This window comes from Triturus cristatus, chromosome 1_2 (genome assembly GCF_964204655.1).
Source record: "Triturus cristatus chromosome 1_2, aTriCri1.1, whole genome shotgun sequence".
In the NCBI taxonomy this organism is placed as follows: domain Eukaryota; kingdom Metazoa; phylum Chordata; class Amphibia; order Caudata; family Salamandridae; genus Triturus; species Triturus cristatus.
Genome location: NC_140580.1, coordinates 1,122,346,271 through 1,122,362,278, shown reverse-complemented (window position 1 = coordinate 1,122,362,278; position 16,008 = coordinate 1,122,346,271). Strand labels below are relative to the sequence as shown.

Sequence of the window (16,008 nt, the reverse complement as noted above, 5' to 3'; positions counted from 1 at the left end):
CACTTCCGGGTCGGTGAGTGTGCCTCAAGGAGAGAGGGATATTATGTGCAGCAGAACTACATGACTCTTATTCAATATAAGGAAAGCCCACGTTGCACTTGTGTTTCGAAGGTGCCCTCTTCCTTAATGTTGCAGAGAAGCCCGCTAATGATGCCCTCTGGGCACAGGGTATGCAAGTACAGCCCAAAGGTTGTTGATGGCCCTGCTTTGAACCTCATCAGCCAGTGACAGGTTTTTGCCTGTGGCCAGCAGAGATGTGATCAGGATAAGGGATGTCTGAGTGTTCATTGTGCTGCCCAGGCCTCGACTGACACACTTTACATTTAGAATACTGTTTCGATTGAGTTATGGCATAAGCAGTACAAGTATGCCTTTTGACGAATACCACAGTCTGCATTTTGGCATACACATAATACCTTCAACGTTCACGAAGATATTACCAGAAAACGTCTTATAATGGACTTATGTGGAGCAATTCCTGGATAATACACAAATGGGCAAAATACTTCCTATTGAAATGGTGGTTGATTTTAGTGGGTAACAGTTAGAGGTCCATCTGCATACGGTAGGCACCACAAAGACGAATGAGCTGAATGTGGTCATCTGCCAGGGCAGGAGCTCTGGAAAAGAAACAAGCGGCTGAACTCACAAAGGTATGAATGCACCTAGATTTGTATTCGGACAGGGCTTCATACTGGTAAATGGAGTTGCTCGCAGCATTATTACGCCCTTACAGTTAATATTACATGTGACTCACACATAATATTATGTTATTATGGTGTAATATGATGTGTGAGGGGAGTTGGGGCATTACAAAGCAGGGTTGCCTGACTGAGTGAATACCCACAAATCTGAAAAGCAATTCACAAATGTTTGCTATGCACATTCCCACAAAGACTACCATCAAATATGTACTCCCGTGAAATGCAGCAATACATCCGTCTCCAGACTGACACTAGAAAGGATATATCCAAAATGTGTTTTGGGTGTAGAGAACAGGAATCTCAACATGGAAAACTATCTTCCACATACATTTTTTTTTTTAGAAAAAATAGAGAAACATTTGAACAAGATAGCAATTGCATTTGGGTAGCACATTTATGCTCTCGTAAATGTACCCTATTAGCTTTAGGCATGGTGAAATGATTTCCTATTAGATCACTCAAGAATTCACGTAGGAATTCTAGAAATAGTACTTCCAATCTGCTACAGTGACAGCATCCCTTGATTATGCGTAGAATCCTCTGTGAATTCCCCAAAAAGCTCTCCGACAGAGGTAAAAATTGAAGGGAGAAAACATTAAACATTTCTCGATGATCGGGTTCAATATGTTTAAATTCTCAATTACAAAGGCCTTGCTATTTAGTGAGAGTCATTGGAGGTTGCTAAAGAATGGACATGCTTTCAGTAATGTACTGGCAGTGCAACTCCTAGGAACAATTGTTTGAATCGCACATTTTATTTTTATGCAGTTTCGTCAAAGTTTGAAATTGATATGCACTAGAAGACTGAAACAAGAGCACTTTGCTGGTAAAGGGCTATAGCATGAGTCGAGGCAAATGCCTAAGAAGGTACAATGCATCATTTAAGTGGGCTGCACAGTTTGCATTAGGGCGTACCAGATGTGAGAGGTAATGACAATGATAGCTATACCTTGTTTTATCCAGATAGAACCACTGACACACTAAACCGGTTACATTAGAGACCATTTTCTGCAGGTCATTAGTAATAATTTGATTTCCTGTAAGTCAATTTCCTTAAGATATGGTAAATAGGCCATTACCTGTTGCTGACCTTTGTTTTGTTACAAAGAATCTGATGTTAAGAGGTATGTAAAAACGCATAGTTCCCTCAATGTATTAGTGGAATCAGATTACCATTGCCAGCAGATGTTCTAAAAATATTTGAAGCATTCTGTTGACCGGATGCAGTACATAATGGAAAGTACAATGCTTTGTCTATGGTGCATGGTTTAAAAACTCCTGTTAAATTATTAAATTGCATGTCTGTGCCCGGTACAAAAGTGTATTTTCCAATCAACAATAAACCTATTTTTGCCATCACACACATGTAAGACTTCATAAAAATAAAATAAAACACGTTCCCATGAGAGAATGCACAAAAGATGTCAGAGGCTTAAAATAATATCACTTGTTTTTCTAATAACACATCTGCTACTCTTTGTAGCCCACTGTATCTCAGATGGCAGCTGCAAATCAAAATGCAAGAAATAAATTACAGCAACATTTGATCATTAAAGCAAAAACTTTATTCATTTGTTCAAAACTACATAAAACTACCACAAGGAAGACTTTTGTTTTTAATTCAGGGTGTAAACCAGTAAGAAATTAACACGGAACGCATTAATACATTAGAATCACTGCCACAAGTTTTTTCCCATGACCCAATCAGATTCAGAATTGCATACAATATAAAAGAAAGAAACATGTTCGCCCCCCTTCACCCGCCCCTTCCGTCCTCCCCCCTTTGTACAGGGTGAAATATACCATACTGAATACTGAAATTTGAATGCATTACAATTATTTTTGTCGATTTTCTTTTTTGTTGTGGATTAATAACAAGATGAAGAACATTCAAAATGTTTTTCATTATTTACAACAGTTTCACTGTATCGTGTCAAATGCAAGTGCCTATGTTTCCCCTTCCGTATAAAAGCTGCAAATGCAACTTGATATGCTTTTTTTTTTTAAGGTTATTTATTTTTCTGAAAAAGATTACACTGTACAATACATTTCGTGAAGGGGAACAATGAGCTAATTACAAGATGTGAAAAGATAAGAAATAGACAAACTACTGCGTGAGTATTGTTCAGAGGTAGTAAGTGAGCACTCTAAGCTACAGCACATGTTGAAATCCTATTGGTTGTATGAGTTCGCATGAGGTAATAAAGCTGTGTTTTGATTGGTGAGATGTATAAATACTCTTTTGCTACACTATATACAACACTCATATAATGGTGCTTTTTTGCTGCCAAGAGGACGAGGCAAATATGAAGAAGTCTGTGTGCAGCACCGCGCTCATACTGTAAAACCAAGAGTGTGGTCTCCACAAACATAAGCAGCAACGCCTCTTCATTATGTCCGAATACCAATGTGTGTCCGTCCATGAAATGCAGAGTGGACCCAAAGCATCCTTTGTTGTTCTTCTGCTGTTTTTTTAAGAGAGGAAAATATGCTACAAGCTTTAAAAAACAGACAGATCACAGCAAAAATGTGACAAGAAATCTCAAACGCTTTCAATGTGAAACTGAAATAAACAGATGTTTTATTCCAACTCAATTAGATGTTCTAAAAGATTAAAACAATCAAAAAGGAAAAAAGGACAAAAAACATTCAATTGGGCGACGTAGAAAATGGGCTAGAGTCTGTATGTCTTTTGTGGATGGGTACATCTGTCTCGTATTTATACTCTTACAGCCAAGTAACTGGCATCTGTCTGATCATAAAGTTTAAACTCTTAACAATAAGTTATGCTAAAACAATACTAATTCTTTGCCTAATCGGATAAAGTGCTTTTTCAAATTGTGTTTCATCTGAATTATAAATATAAAATGCTTATGACAGTTTAAAAAAGTGATTTGCCAAGTTTTCTAAAAGAAGGTGTTACTGTAAAGCTGTAGATGGTTGGATTCTCATATGGATCTGACTGCTCTAATCAAGGCATATCAGCTCACGAAAAAGAGTTGCAAAGCGATTAGTTAGAGGTATCAGAGTGCACACTTCCCGGCCCTTCTGTAGGGGAAGTCACAGAAGATGGAGTAGTTGCATCTTGCCATCCTCCATTAGCCTGAAAAGGAAGACACAGTCCCATTAATGGATTAATACATATTAATGGCATTCTACAATACAATATAATTTGAAGAATTGGATGCTGAAACAGGGATGTAGTGTGGATATTCAATAAATCACTTTGATCTAGGTCCCGAAATTAGATTAAAGCTACATTTGTCATGCAAGGCACTGAAAAACAACCTGGAATGAAATGGTTACAATAATGACCCTATTAAGCAAGTGGTAGCCATTAACAGTTCACAGGAGAAGCGTCCAAATCCCCACCCCTTCCTTCCAGTTTGAGAGAACAATTCAATCTGGTGGTATCATTGCTTGTGGAGGGCGGGAGGCAGAACTGTGTCTGCTAATGGTACTTCTGTGGAACACATACTCTGCTCTTGGCAACGCCTTAATTGGATCCACACAATGACATCAAGGTATTTCATGTTTACATGCTTTTATTGAGATTCTGTTTGTGTATCTCTCTAGTTAAGGGACTCTATTGACTACTTATTGAATGGACGTCCATGGTTCCGGTGACAACAGCTTGAATTAAAACATATTTTCGGCTCCACTTTAGGACTATGTTCAAAAACAGAAATACACTTCTCCGTGAAAAATAGACTGAAGCCCCCCCCTAAAAAAGTTATCCACTCTTTGGCCCATGTCCAACATCAAAGGATGAACCTGCCCCTATCCAGCATTACCCTGCATGTACCCGTGACAGACTTGGCCGTGGACTAGAATCCCATTTGCACTATAAAAAATATTGTGTTGGAAAAACAAAATATTTTTCTAAACGGATTTTTGTAACAGCACAGGGAATCTCACACACAGCTCTGTTTTCATGGAATGTTGTTTACCTGGGCGCCCTAATTTTCCTTATTTCTTCACTAAAAAGATGTCCATCAAGGTACATTATGGTATTGGCTATTACATTCCGATCACTCGACAAACGGCTGGCACGTGAACTATGCATCGGGTTCTGTAACTTCATCAGAGCGTGGAAATTCTTGGGAGAAAATGTGGCAGAATATCTTTTAAACAATGGACATGAATTCTAGAAGGTGGCAAGAAAATGTATTGGCAACAAACTAGAGTAGGAAATATGTGATGTTCTTGTGTTATCAATCTGCTCTTGTCAATGGCCAGTCTTCAGCTTCAAGAGGGAGGGGGATGCCTGGTCAGTTGGAAAATGTGAACTTTGCCTTGCAGTAGCCATCATTCTGAGGCTACTGCACTTGGAGTCAAGAGATGTCCCACAGGATGGGAGGGAACAGAGATACCAGCGAGGCTGCATGGGGCACTAAGAGCGTACCTAAAGAAGATAGATAACAGACTAGGGTGAAGGCCACTGCAGAGTGGTGTCTCCAGGCTGCTTTAGAACCACCAGGCTGATGGTCACTCTCCTGTGGGAATGGAGCCAGATTTCACTGAGACAGTCCTGGCTTCTAAGGGTTGTCATTACAGGTGATTTTCAGGTGGATACGAGATGTCTGACTGCTGTTCAATCCCCCCTGCTACTAGATGGTAGAGGTAAAGGAAAGGATGGTCACCAAGTGTGCCTGCTTCTCAGCACACCTGCTATCAGGACAAAAGGGGCTTGAAGAGGTATCAGATGGGCGACATGGGATCCTGCAGGCTCTTAGGAGGTTGGTGCAGAGACTACATATTGATGGCATTTTCACAACCGCTCCTCCTAATCTTGCACCTTCATTTTTGGTAGCAGTGTTTACCGATTGAGGCTGAATCCGGATGGTACCAGTGAAGTGCTTTGCGGAGCTGTTGAGTATATAAACTATGCAATATCCTCCCCGGCATCCCTTGCCCACCCTTGTCCGTAGTCACCAGTAGTTTGTTTGGAACAAGGGTGGCTGACGTGTGGGATATGAAAAAGCTGGGCCACCACTGGAAAAATACACCTGAAGCTGTGAAACCAGTAGTCCCAGTTCGATTTGTGGCTTCACCAATAGTTGAGAGTAAAATGTAAGGCACACGTACTGTAATATGGGGAGGAGTACAGATAATGACGATGGAAGCACATTCTCCATTCTTTTTTTTTTAAATCAGTGTTTTAAAACAGTAAAACAAGACCACATTTGAACATGTGATGAGTGATTCAGTGGCAAAGTGTCAGCCGTCCATATGTAGCATTAGTAGCAGCAACGACCTGTAACGTGATTGTTTTTATTTGATATTGGATATCTGTGAAGCTAGGACCTAGTCTAGGAGCACTGTCGGTGAGGCAGGGCATGAGGGCGCTGGTAGGGATGATCGCAGAAGGGGGTTCCATTGGCGAGAGAGCGCAGAGCGACAGTTGCGCATACACAGTGAGTGGCACTGAAGCAGACGCGTGTTGACTTTCACCAGTGAACCTGCAGTGGCTTCTGTGTTCATTGCTGGCTTCATGCTGCTGTGCACGACCTGTTGATTTTCAAACATCCACTGCGGCTGTGGAAAAATCTGCACTAAAATCCGGCAAAACCTGACCCTTGCTGATGAGGGTCAAAGCAGGGCCATCGACAGCCTTTGGGCTGTACGTGCATACCCTGTGCCCAGAGGGCATCCTTAGCGGGCTTCTCTGCAACATTTAGGAAGAGGGCACCTTCCATTGTGGACTTTCTTATATAGGATGAGAGTCATGTAGTTCTGCTGCACATAATACCCCTTTCTCCTTGAGGCACACTCACACACCCGGAAGTGCTGCTACCAGCACTAGCATTAAAGGATGCCTTCCTGATTTGTTTTCGTTTCCCCCATTCTTATGGGTAAAAGAGCTTGGGCACATTAAAAGCAAAAACACTGATAAGTGCAGGTCTGACATATGGAAAAAATGAACGTTAGCTGAGTAATGAACAGCGGGGGTCTGCCAAGGGGCAGCGCCAGATCGGAACACGAGGTCAGCTGGAGGAGAGGGTTCACTAGCTGTCGGTCTTTCTTTTCTGTTGGTGATGCCTGCTCTCTGCTTGTGGGCACGGGCCGGTGCTAATCAGTGCCAGGTCCCTCAGCTGTACTTCTGCTGCTCTAAGAAGTCAAGCCAAGGCCACCAACTTCATTTTTTAATTCCGATTTCAAATTCCTTCACATTTATTTACAGAGCGTTTAAATATGTGGACTTTAAAATGTTGCTTTTTTGTATATGTGCTTTATCGTTCTGCTGGGCACCCCTTGAATAGGTGTTGTAGCCCCGGGGGTCAGTGGAACGCGGATTAAGAACTGCTGAACTAACGCATGGATCACTGGATCCATTGTACGTCACGAGAGCAGAGGAGACATCGATCCGGCATTTTATATATGGAAGGCTGAGGCCCTACAGCCGTAGCCGGCCCGCTGCGGATACGCACTGTGGCAAAAGCAGAAACATGTGAATGGTTTTTATTAACTTTAGCAGAGGGTGCCAACTGGCAACATAGACCAGGACATGGTCTACAAACCTCAAATTAAGACCCACATATTAACTATATTTGCTGTTTTAATGGTCAACCTTCTCATTATTTAATGATATGTTCACGAGTGCATTCATTTCTGATATAGCAGTGTAGACTAAATAGCCCCAAATAAACATATTTTAATTTGAATACATTGCACTGCCTGAAGCATTTGTTTTACTTATGCGAATCAGTAAAACGACCACGCTTCATATTTTTTGTTTGAAAAAGAGGGACTAACACTGTTAGTTTCCAAGTGTCACGGTGTGCTGGGGTGAGAAGTCGTAGCTTATTGTTCCCACGTGTGGTGTTACAAAGGCACATGTGATTGATTCTACACCAAGGGCGGAATAGGTGAACTTTGCTTCCAAAACAAAATGGCGTTGATATCGTAAAAACACATACAAGAAAAGCTGGGGATTAAAGAGTCAGGCTTGGGCCTGACTTCCCTGTCCATGCATGTGCTCCGTGCGTCCACCTGTCCCTGGCCCTTCCAGCACAAACCCCACAGGATCACGAGCAGGATTCACAAATACAGCCACCTTATGTCTTGGCACACAGGCAACTGCTGAACTCGACGTCTGATCCCATTTCTGCTGTGCAGACAGCTTGTCGCTACATATTTTAATGTCACTCGGGCGGAGAGAGGTGCAGGCCTCGTGAGCTGGGAGGACTGAGTGAAAGTGACGGCCGCTCCGGCTGGCGCAGTGCAGTCTGCCATGCTGCCCGGGACTGCCCGCGGCAGGGACTAGCCTTTGCAGCAACTCTTCCCCAAACAAGGGACCGTCAACAAATGAAAGGTTAGCATATGCTAAAAGGGCCACAAGGACCTACCAAGAAAAGTAATCTGCCTCCATGTATGGCATCTGTGAGCTGAAACACCCGCCCGCAGGCCGGGGACAAGTGTGACCAGAGCTAGTGCCAGCGCGTGCGCAGCCCTCCACTGAGCATGGCACCCTTCCACACGAGCAGTAACAAGGGCTTCTCCCTTAGGGCACTGCGCTGAGCATGGCACCCTTCCACACGAGCAGTAACAAGTGCTTCTCCCCGGGGCCCTCCACTGAGCATGGCACCCTTCTACACGAGCAGTAACAAGTGCTTCTCCCCTGGGGCCCCTGTACTGAGCATGCCACCCTTCTACATGAGCAGTAACAAGTGCTTCTCCCCTGGGGCCCCTGCGCTAAGCATGGCACCCTTCCACACGAGCAGTAACAAGTGCTTCTCCCCTGGGGCCCCTGTACTGAGCATGCCACCCTTCTACATGAGCAGTAACAAGTGCTTCTCCCCTGGGGCCCCTGCGCTAAGCATGGCACCCTTCTACATGAGCAGTAACAAGTGCTTCTCCCCTGGGGCCCCTGCGCTAAGCATGGCACCCTTCCACACGAGCAGTAACAAGTGCTTCTCCCCGGGGCCCTGCACTGAGCATGGCACCCCTTCCACAGGAGCAGTAACAAGAGCTTCTACCCGGGGCACTGCGCTGAGCATGGCACCCTTCCACACGAGCAGTAACAAGGGCTTCTCCCCTGGGAACCCTGTACTGATCATGGCACCCTTCTACACGAGCAGTAACAAGGGCTTCTCCCTTAGGGCCCTGCGCTGAGCATGGCACCCTTCCACACGAGCAGTAACAAGGGCTTCTCCCCGGGGCCCTGCACTGAGCATGGCACCCTTCCACACGAGCAGTAACAAGTGCTTCTCCCCTGGGAACCCTGTACTGATCATGGCACCCTTCTACACGAGCAGTAACAAGGGCTTCTCCCTTAGGGCCCTGCGCTGAGCATGGCACCCTTCCACACGAGCAGTAACAAGGGCTTCTCCCCGGGGCCCTGCACTGAGCATGGCACCCTTCCACACGAGCAGTAACAAGTGCTTCTCCCCTGGGGCCCTGCACTGAGCATGACACCCTTCCACACGAGCAGTAACAAGTGCTTCTCCCCTGGGGCCCTGCACTGAGCATGGCACCCTTCCACACGAGCAGTAACAAGGGCTTCTCCCCGGGGCCCTGCACTGAGCATGGCACCCTTCCACACGAGCAGTAACAAGGGCTTCTCCCCGGGGCCCTGCACTGAGCATGGCACCCTTCTACACGAGCAGTAACAAGTGCTTCTCCCCTGGGGCCCCTGCACTGAGCATGGCCCCCCTTCCACAGGAGCAGTAACAAGTGCTTCTTTCCTGGGGCCCTGCACTGAGCATGGCACCCTTCCACACGAGCAGTAACAAGGGCTTCTCCCCTGGGGCCCTGCACTGAGCATGGCACCCTTCCACACGAGCAGTAACAAGGGCTTCTCCCCTGGGGCCCTGCACTGAGCATGGCACCCTTCAACACGAACAGTAACAAGTGCTTCTCCCCTGGGGCCCTGCACTGAGCATGGCACCCTTCCACACGAGCAGTAACAAGGGCTTCTCCCCTGGGGCCCTGCACTGAGCATGGCACCCTTCTACATGAGCAGTAACAAGTGCTTCTCCCCTGGGGCCCTGCGCTGAGCATGGCACCCTTCCACACGAGCAGTAACAAGAGCTTCTACCCGGGGCACTGCGCTGAGCATGGCACCCTTCCACACGAGCAGTAACAAGTGCTTCTCCCCTGGGGCCCTGCACTGGGCATGACACCCTTCCACACGAGCAGTAACAAGGGCTTCTCCCCGGGGACCTGCGCTGGGCATGGCACCCTTCCACACGAGCAGTAACAAGGGCTTCTCCCCCGGGGCACTCCACTGAGCATGGCACCCTTCTACACGAGCAGTAACAAGTGCTTCTCCCCTGGGGCCCCTGTACTGAGCATGCCACCCTTCTACACGAGCAGCAGCAAGTGCTTCTCCCCTGGGGCCCTGCACTGAGCATGGCACCCTTCTACACGAGCAGTAACAAGGGCTTCTCCCCCGGGGCCCTCCACTGAGCATGGCACCCTTCTACACGAGCAGTAACAAGGGCTTCTCCCTTAGGGCCCTGCGCTGAGCATGGCACCCTTCCACACGAGCAGTAACAAGGGCTTCTCCCCGGGGCCCTGCACTGAGCATGGCACCCTTCCACACGAGCAGTAACAAGGGCTTCTCCCCCGGGGCCCTCCACTGAGCATGGCACCCTTCCACACGAGCAGTAACAAGTGCTTCTCCCCGGGGCCCTCCACTGAGCATGCCACCCTTCTACACGAGCAGTAACAAGTGCTTCTCCCCGGGGCCCTGCACTGAGCATGGCACCCCTTCCACAGGAGCAGTAACAAGTGTTTCTCCCTTGGGGCCCTCCACTGAGCATGGCACCCTTCCACACGAGCAGTAACAAGAGCTTCTACCCGGGGCACTGCGCTGAGCATGGCACCCTTCCACACGAGCAGTAACAAGTGCTTCTCCCCTGGGAACCCTGTACTGATCATGGCATCCTTCTACACGAGCAGTAACAAGGGCTTCTCCCCCGGGGCCCTCCACTGAGCATGGCACCCTTCTACACGAGCAGTAACAAGGGCTTCTCCCCCGGGGCCCTCCACTGAGCATGGCACCCTTCTACACGAGCAGTAACAAGGGCTTCTCCCTTAGGGCCCTGCGCTGAGCATGGCACCCTTCCACACGAGCAGTAACAAGGGCTTCTCCCCGGGGCCCTGCACTGAGCATGGCACCCTTCCACACGAGCAGTAACAAGTGCTTCTCCCCTGGGGCCCTGCACTGAGCATGACACCCTTCCACACGAGCAGTAACAAGGGCTTCTCCCCCGGGGCCCTCCACTGAGCATGCAACCCTTCTACACGAGCAGTAACAAGGGCTTCTCCCCCGGGGCCCTCCACTGAGCATGCAACCCTTCTACACGAGCAGTAACAAGGGCTTCTCCCCGGGGCCCTGCACTGAGCATGGCACCCCTTCCACAGGAGCAGTAACAAGTGTTTCTCCCTTGGGGCCCTCCACTGAGCATGGCACCCTTCTACACGAGCAGTAACAAGTGCTTCTCCCCTGGGGCCCCTGCACTGAGCATGGCACCCCTTCCACAGGAGCAGTAACAAGTGCTTCTTTCCTGGGGCCCTGCACTGAGCATGGCACCCTTCTACACGAGCAGTAACAAGTGCTTCTCCCCTGGGGCCCCTGCACTGAGCATGGCACCCCTTCCACAGGAGCAGTAACAAGTGCTTCTTTCCTGGGGCCCTGCACTGAGCATGGCACCCTTCAACACCAACAGTAACAAGTGCTTCTCCCCTGGGGCCCCTGCGCTAAGCATGGCACCCTTCTACATGAGCAGTAACAAGTGCTTCTCCCCTGGGGCCCTGCGCTGAGCATGGCACCCTTCCACACGAGCAGTAACAAGAGCTTCTACCCGGGGCACTGCGCTGAGCATGGCACCCTTCACCACGAGCAGTAACAAGTGCTTCTCCCCTGGGAACCCTGTACTGAGCATAACACCCTTCAACACGAGCAGTAACAAGTGCTTCTCCCCTGGGGCCCTGCACTGGGCATGCCACCCTTCTATACGAGCAGTAACAAGTGCTTCTCCCCTGGGGCCCTGCACAGGGATTGATGCCAGGCTTCTGTGCCTTGTCCTTTCTGTACGTTCTTACAAATATCATGGTGCTGTGCACCTTTTGCGGACGTCAGTCTATGGTTTCTTTTGGCCCCGGGGATGGGAGCAGAGCCAGGCTACAGTGGGAAGAGGAGCTGCTGAAACACCAGCTGGAAGTGGCTCCTCCTACTCATTCAACCTTCTCTGCAGGACATACAATAACAATGCTGAGCATGCACCGAACGGAAAAAGGGTATCTGTAACCAAAGCCTCCAGCACTGGCACCTTTCATAGATCCTCCCGCTAGCGTCATCCCTCGTCATCAAGGTGGGACTCCCACAATACCTTTGAGGTAGCGCTATGCGTCTTAAACCAGTGTCACTTTAGTAGTACACTCACGGAGTCAAACTCCAGCCTGATGTCCTCTTGCCTAAGAGGTCATTCCACCACAAATGTGAAAAGAAGACATAACTGGAGGTGGGGCAGATGTGAATCTATGAAAGATAACAACACTGGAGAACTGGAGCTACCTACACGAGAGTATCTTGCTTTTCTTCTGCAGCACTGGATCTTTCATAGATATACATTGACATCACATAGAGTTAGATTAGTAAGCAGTACCATTCATAAATAGCATCAAAACTGTGGATGGTGGATAACAGTAGAAAACAGTTCAGCTTATTGAAAAAGAAAACAAAGACCTGCTTGGCCCACTGTGTTTCCATCCACTAACGCCTCTAAGCAGTAGTGCTGAGTAAATGTGGGACAGTTGTTCCATGTTGCCGCACAACAAATGTCCAGAAAAAATATTTCCTGCTAACCCTATCATGCGCCACAAAGAGGGTTGCTGAAGTGGCCAGGTTCCTTGTAGAATACGCTGCAGCTGTTCTCCTGAGTGGTTACACAGTATTTTGTAGGGAAGAAGGCACCAGCTGCTGCAACTCATCTGCAGATTCCTTGTTTGGGTAATGGGTAATCCTGCCAAGAGTTTGAGAATGCTCTAAAAGCAGACAGGGGCGGCCGGCATGGCTCGTTGATGGTGGGCGGGCACTGGAGATTGCGGAAAAATATTTAAATGGTGTTAAGAAAAGCTTTGAGCACAACTGGTTCCTTTGTTGTGAAAGTCAGACAGCACCTTTGGCATAAATTGTGGATTTGTGGACAATGTGCCTGTAACCTTGGTAAACTGAAAAAACAGCCTCTTCACTGTGAATCCCTGGATTTCACTCACCACATGGCTGATGTCAAGGCTAGAAGTAATTCTGTCTTCCATGAGAGGTGTTTGCTGTGTAGATTGGCATTTCATTAAATGCAACAAGAGTGGAAAAGCTTTGAAGACCCCCGGTTCGTAGGTACACCATGGCCCTGACACCTGGAGAGAAGATCCATTTGTGATCCCGGAAGAATGAGTAATGGCCTCCAAGAGAGCAGGTCTTCGAATCAATACTGACTGGGCTACGCTGGAGTGAACAGAATGGTCTGGCATAGTTCATGCTTCAGCTCTGCAATGACCTTCGGGGTGAAAAGAGGCGGAAAAGTGTGTGCATATTTCCCTGACTATGGGACTGAAAAAGCATCTGGCCATTATCCTGTCCGATGATGCTTGCATGTGTAAAACTGGGACCTTTGGTTTGCTTGTGTTGCATACAGGTCTACCTTCGTCTTCCATAGGAGTCAAACACATTCAGCAGTGTCTTGTTGTTGAGCTTCCTTTTGTGGCAGTACTGCATATGGTGACTAGGCACGTCCATTTAATTGTTGAATGTTTATGTAAGATGTTCTGCACAAAGAGAGATGTGGTGGTGTACTTCCAAGAGCCTTAACCGCTGGGTTTCCTCCGAAAGTGTCTGAGACTTCATTCCTTTCAGCTTGGTTCATGTAGAACATGGACAGTCACCTAGATCAGCACATATGGCACTGTCTGTGAGGCAGAAAAGACCATCCTTCGTCTGACAGCCCCCAGCTCCAGTACTTGACTTGTAAGGCTGCCTTTTGCCTAGACCGCAATCATTTTGGAGCTGCTGGAGGTGCTCACGCCATCATGGATGCATCTGTGATCATTAGAAAGCAGGCTTGCGGCCGTTGTACAGAATGTCTAATCCTGTGGTGTTCACAGACTTCCACTAAAGAAGTGCCCCTATCATTTTAGGTGCGACTGACTCAGACTTGATCACTGAGGGGCGTGAAGCTTGAGGTCATTTTTTTCAAATTCCTCTTGTATAGGTCATGTTCTCAGATGGCAGAAGACATTGGAATGAGAAGGCTACACAAGTACATTATTCCCTTCACTCTTTTCAGTAAGAGCTCAGTGAATGTTGTCTGTCTCTGAACTTTGGCTGCTAATATCGAGGACATGCTACCCTCCCCTAAAGAAGGTATGCTTTCCTATCCAAGGTATTCATGACTGCAACCAGGAATTGAAAGGTGTGTGATGGTCTCAGTGTTGATTTTTCCTTGTTTAAATTGAAACCTAGAATATTGAAAAATCGAAGGCATGGAGTAGTTGAGCTTTTTATGTCCCGAGGGAACTGCCTTTGATTAGTCATGCGCGGTGGTGCAGGAATATCTGATAGCCTAGCCATTGTAGAGAAATGCAGCCATCAGTGTCATGCACTCTGTGAAGATTCTCGATGCGGAGCTGAGGCTATAGGAATTACAAAAAAATAGCAACAGTCAATGGCCACCTCAAAGCTTAAGAATTTGCGATGATTTGGTTGAAGGGGGATATGGAACTAGACGCCTTGGAGAGCTAAAGGTGTTATGATCTACCCTTCCATAAGCAGCAAGTACATCCTTTGAAGCCACCATCTGGTACCTTATGGTTTTTTCTGACTCCCTCCTATACACCTAGTTTGTGGTCTGACATACACCGCTTTTGGTGGCACTTTGTAAGGCTGCTGTTCTGAACTGTGACTGCAGTAGTTGATATGTTTGGTAGAGACAGGCCTGGTCTCCTTCACAATAAAGCATCTGCCTTCTTCCCATAGCGTTTTGAGAGGCCTGTAAGCACAATTTCTGTAGGATTCCAAGGGGCTGGCAGTATCTATTTCGGACTTTGTATGTTGGACAGAGTCATCAATGTGCTTCGCAAACAGGAAATCACAATCAGGTGGCATTTCCAAGATGTGAATTTCTCTTCAGAAGTTGCTCAAAACCATCCTTGCATATTGAGTACTGCTGCTACTTAAACTTGTCATAAGCTGTCTCACCCACTGCTTGCCTTAAACTCCTGTTTCTTGCCCTCTGGCAGCAGGCCTATATACTCTGCTGTGTTAAACATTTGACTGTCACATCTTCCTCAGATGGCCATACCAGAGGAACACCTTAGCACCACCCTCCATCAAAACCCGCCCATCACTACGCACAACACCAACTCCTCAGACAGGGAATTTCACCACTGGATCTCCTGCTGCACCGACAAACTCGCACCCTTCTGACCCCCTGCCAAACAACGCCCTCTAAAAGCTGCTTGGTTCACCACAGAACTTCAAGAAGCCAGACGCTCCTGCAATGCCTAGCAAAAACCTGGCGACACCTGAAAACCACGGAAACACGGAACAACCACAAAAGTGCCCTGAAGGAATACCACCAACGCATAAGAGACACCAAACGGACCTTCATAAGAGACAAGGTCCGGACCAACGTGACCAACGCCAAGGAACTGTTCAGCGTCGTACAGCAATTCTCCAAACCCACCTGCGAAGCCAAGTATATCACACCCTCCCAGGAACTCTGCGACAAGCTCAGCTGCTAATTCCAGCTAAAGATCAAGGAACTCTACGACAACTTCAACAAACCAACGAAGAACACCACCCCCCTACCGACCACCGCCGATCAGCCTACCATCAAGTCCTGGGACCCCGCTACCATCGAACTCATCACCGCGACCATGAAGAAAACCCACTCAGGAGCACCTACGGACCCCTGCCCACTGCACATATTCCACAGGGCCGCCACCGTCATCGCACCCAAACTAGGTAGAACCATCAACGCCTCCCTCAGATCAGGCCTCTGCCCAGACGACTGGAAATGGGCAGAGGTTAAACCCCTCCTCAAGAAACCTACGGTCGACCCTACAGACCTGAAAAACTACCGGCCCATCTCTCTCCTACCCTTCGCAGCCAAAGTCACAGAGAGAATCGTAAACACCCAGCTGACCGCCTTCATAGAGGAGAACTCCATCCTGGACGCCTCCCAATCCGGATTCCGCAGCAACCACAACACTGAAACCGCCCTCCTCGCCGCCACCGACAACATCCAAATGCTACTGGACCAAGGACACACCGCGGCCCTCATCCTTCTAGACCTCT

At 47.8% G+C, this 16,008-nt stretch overlaps 1 protein-coding gene across 6 annotated transcripts in view; it reads right to left on the bottom strand.

Moving 5' to 3' along the window:
* Positions 1-2,246: 2,246 nt before the first annotated feature.
* The window catches only part of PBX3 (PBX homeobox 3), a 416,653-nt gene continuing 402,891 nt past the window's right edge, over positions 2,247-16,008 (bottom strand). For 5 of the 6 annotated variants that reach the window (XR_014964693.1, XM_085613810.1, XM_085613808.1 and 2 more), the window contains one exon: positions 2,247-3,807. Coding sequence is in view for 2 of the 6 variants with exons in the window: in XM_085613806.1 (XP_085469932.1) it covers positions 3,715-3,807 (93 nt within the window). In the remaining 4 variants the exon portion in view is untranslated. The remainder of the gene's footprint in view (positions 3,808-16,008) is intronic. The other variant, XR_014964699.1, reaches the window with a different exon arrangement.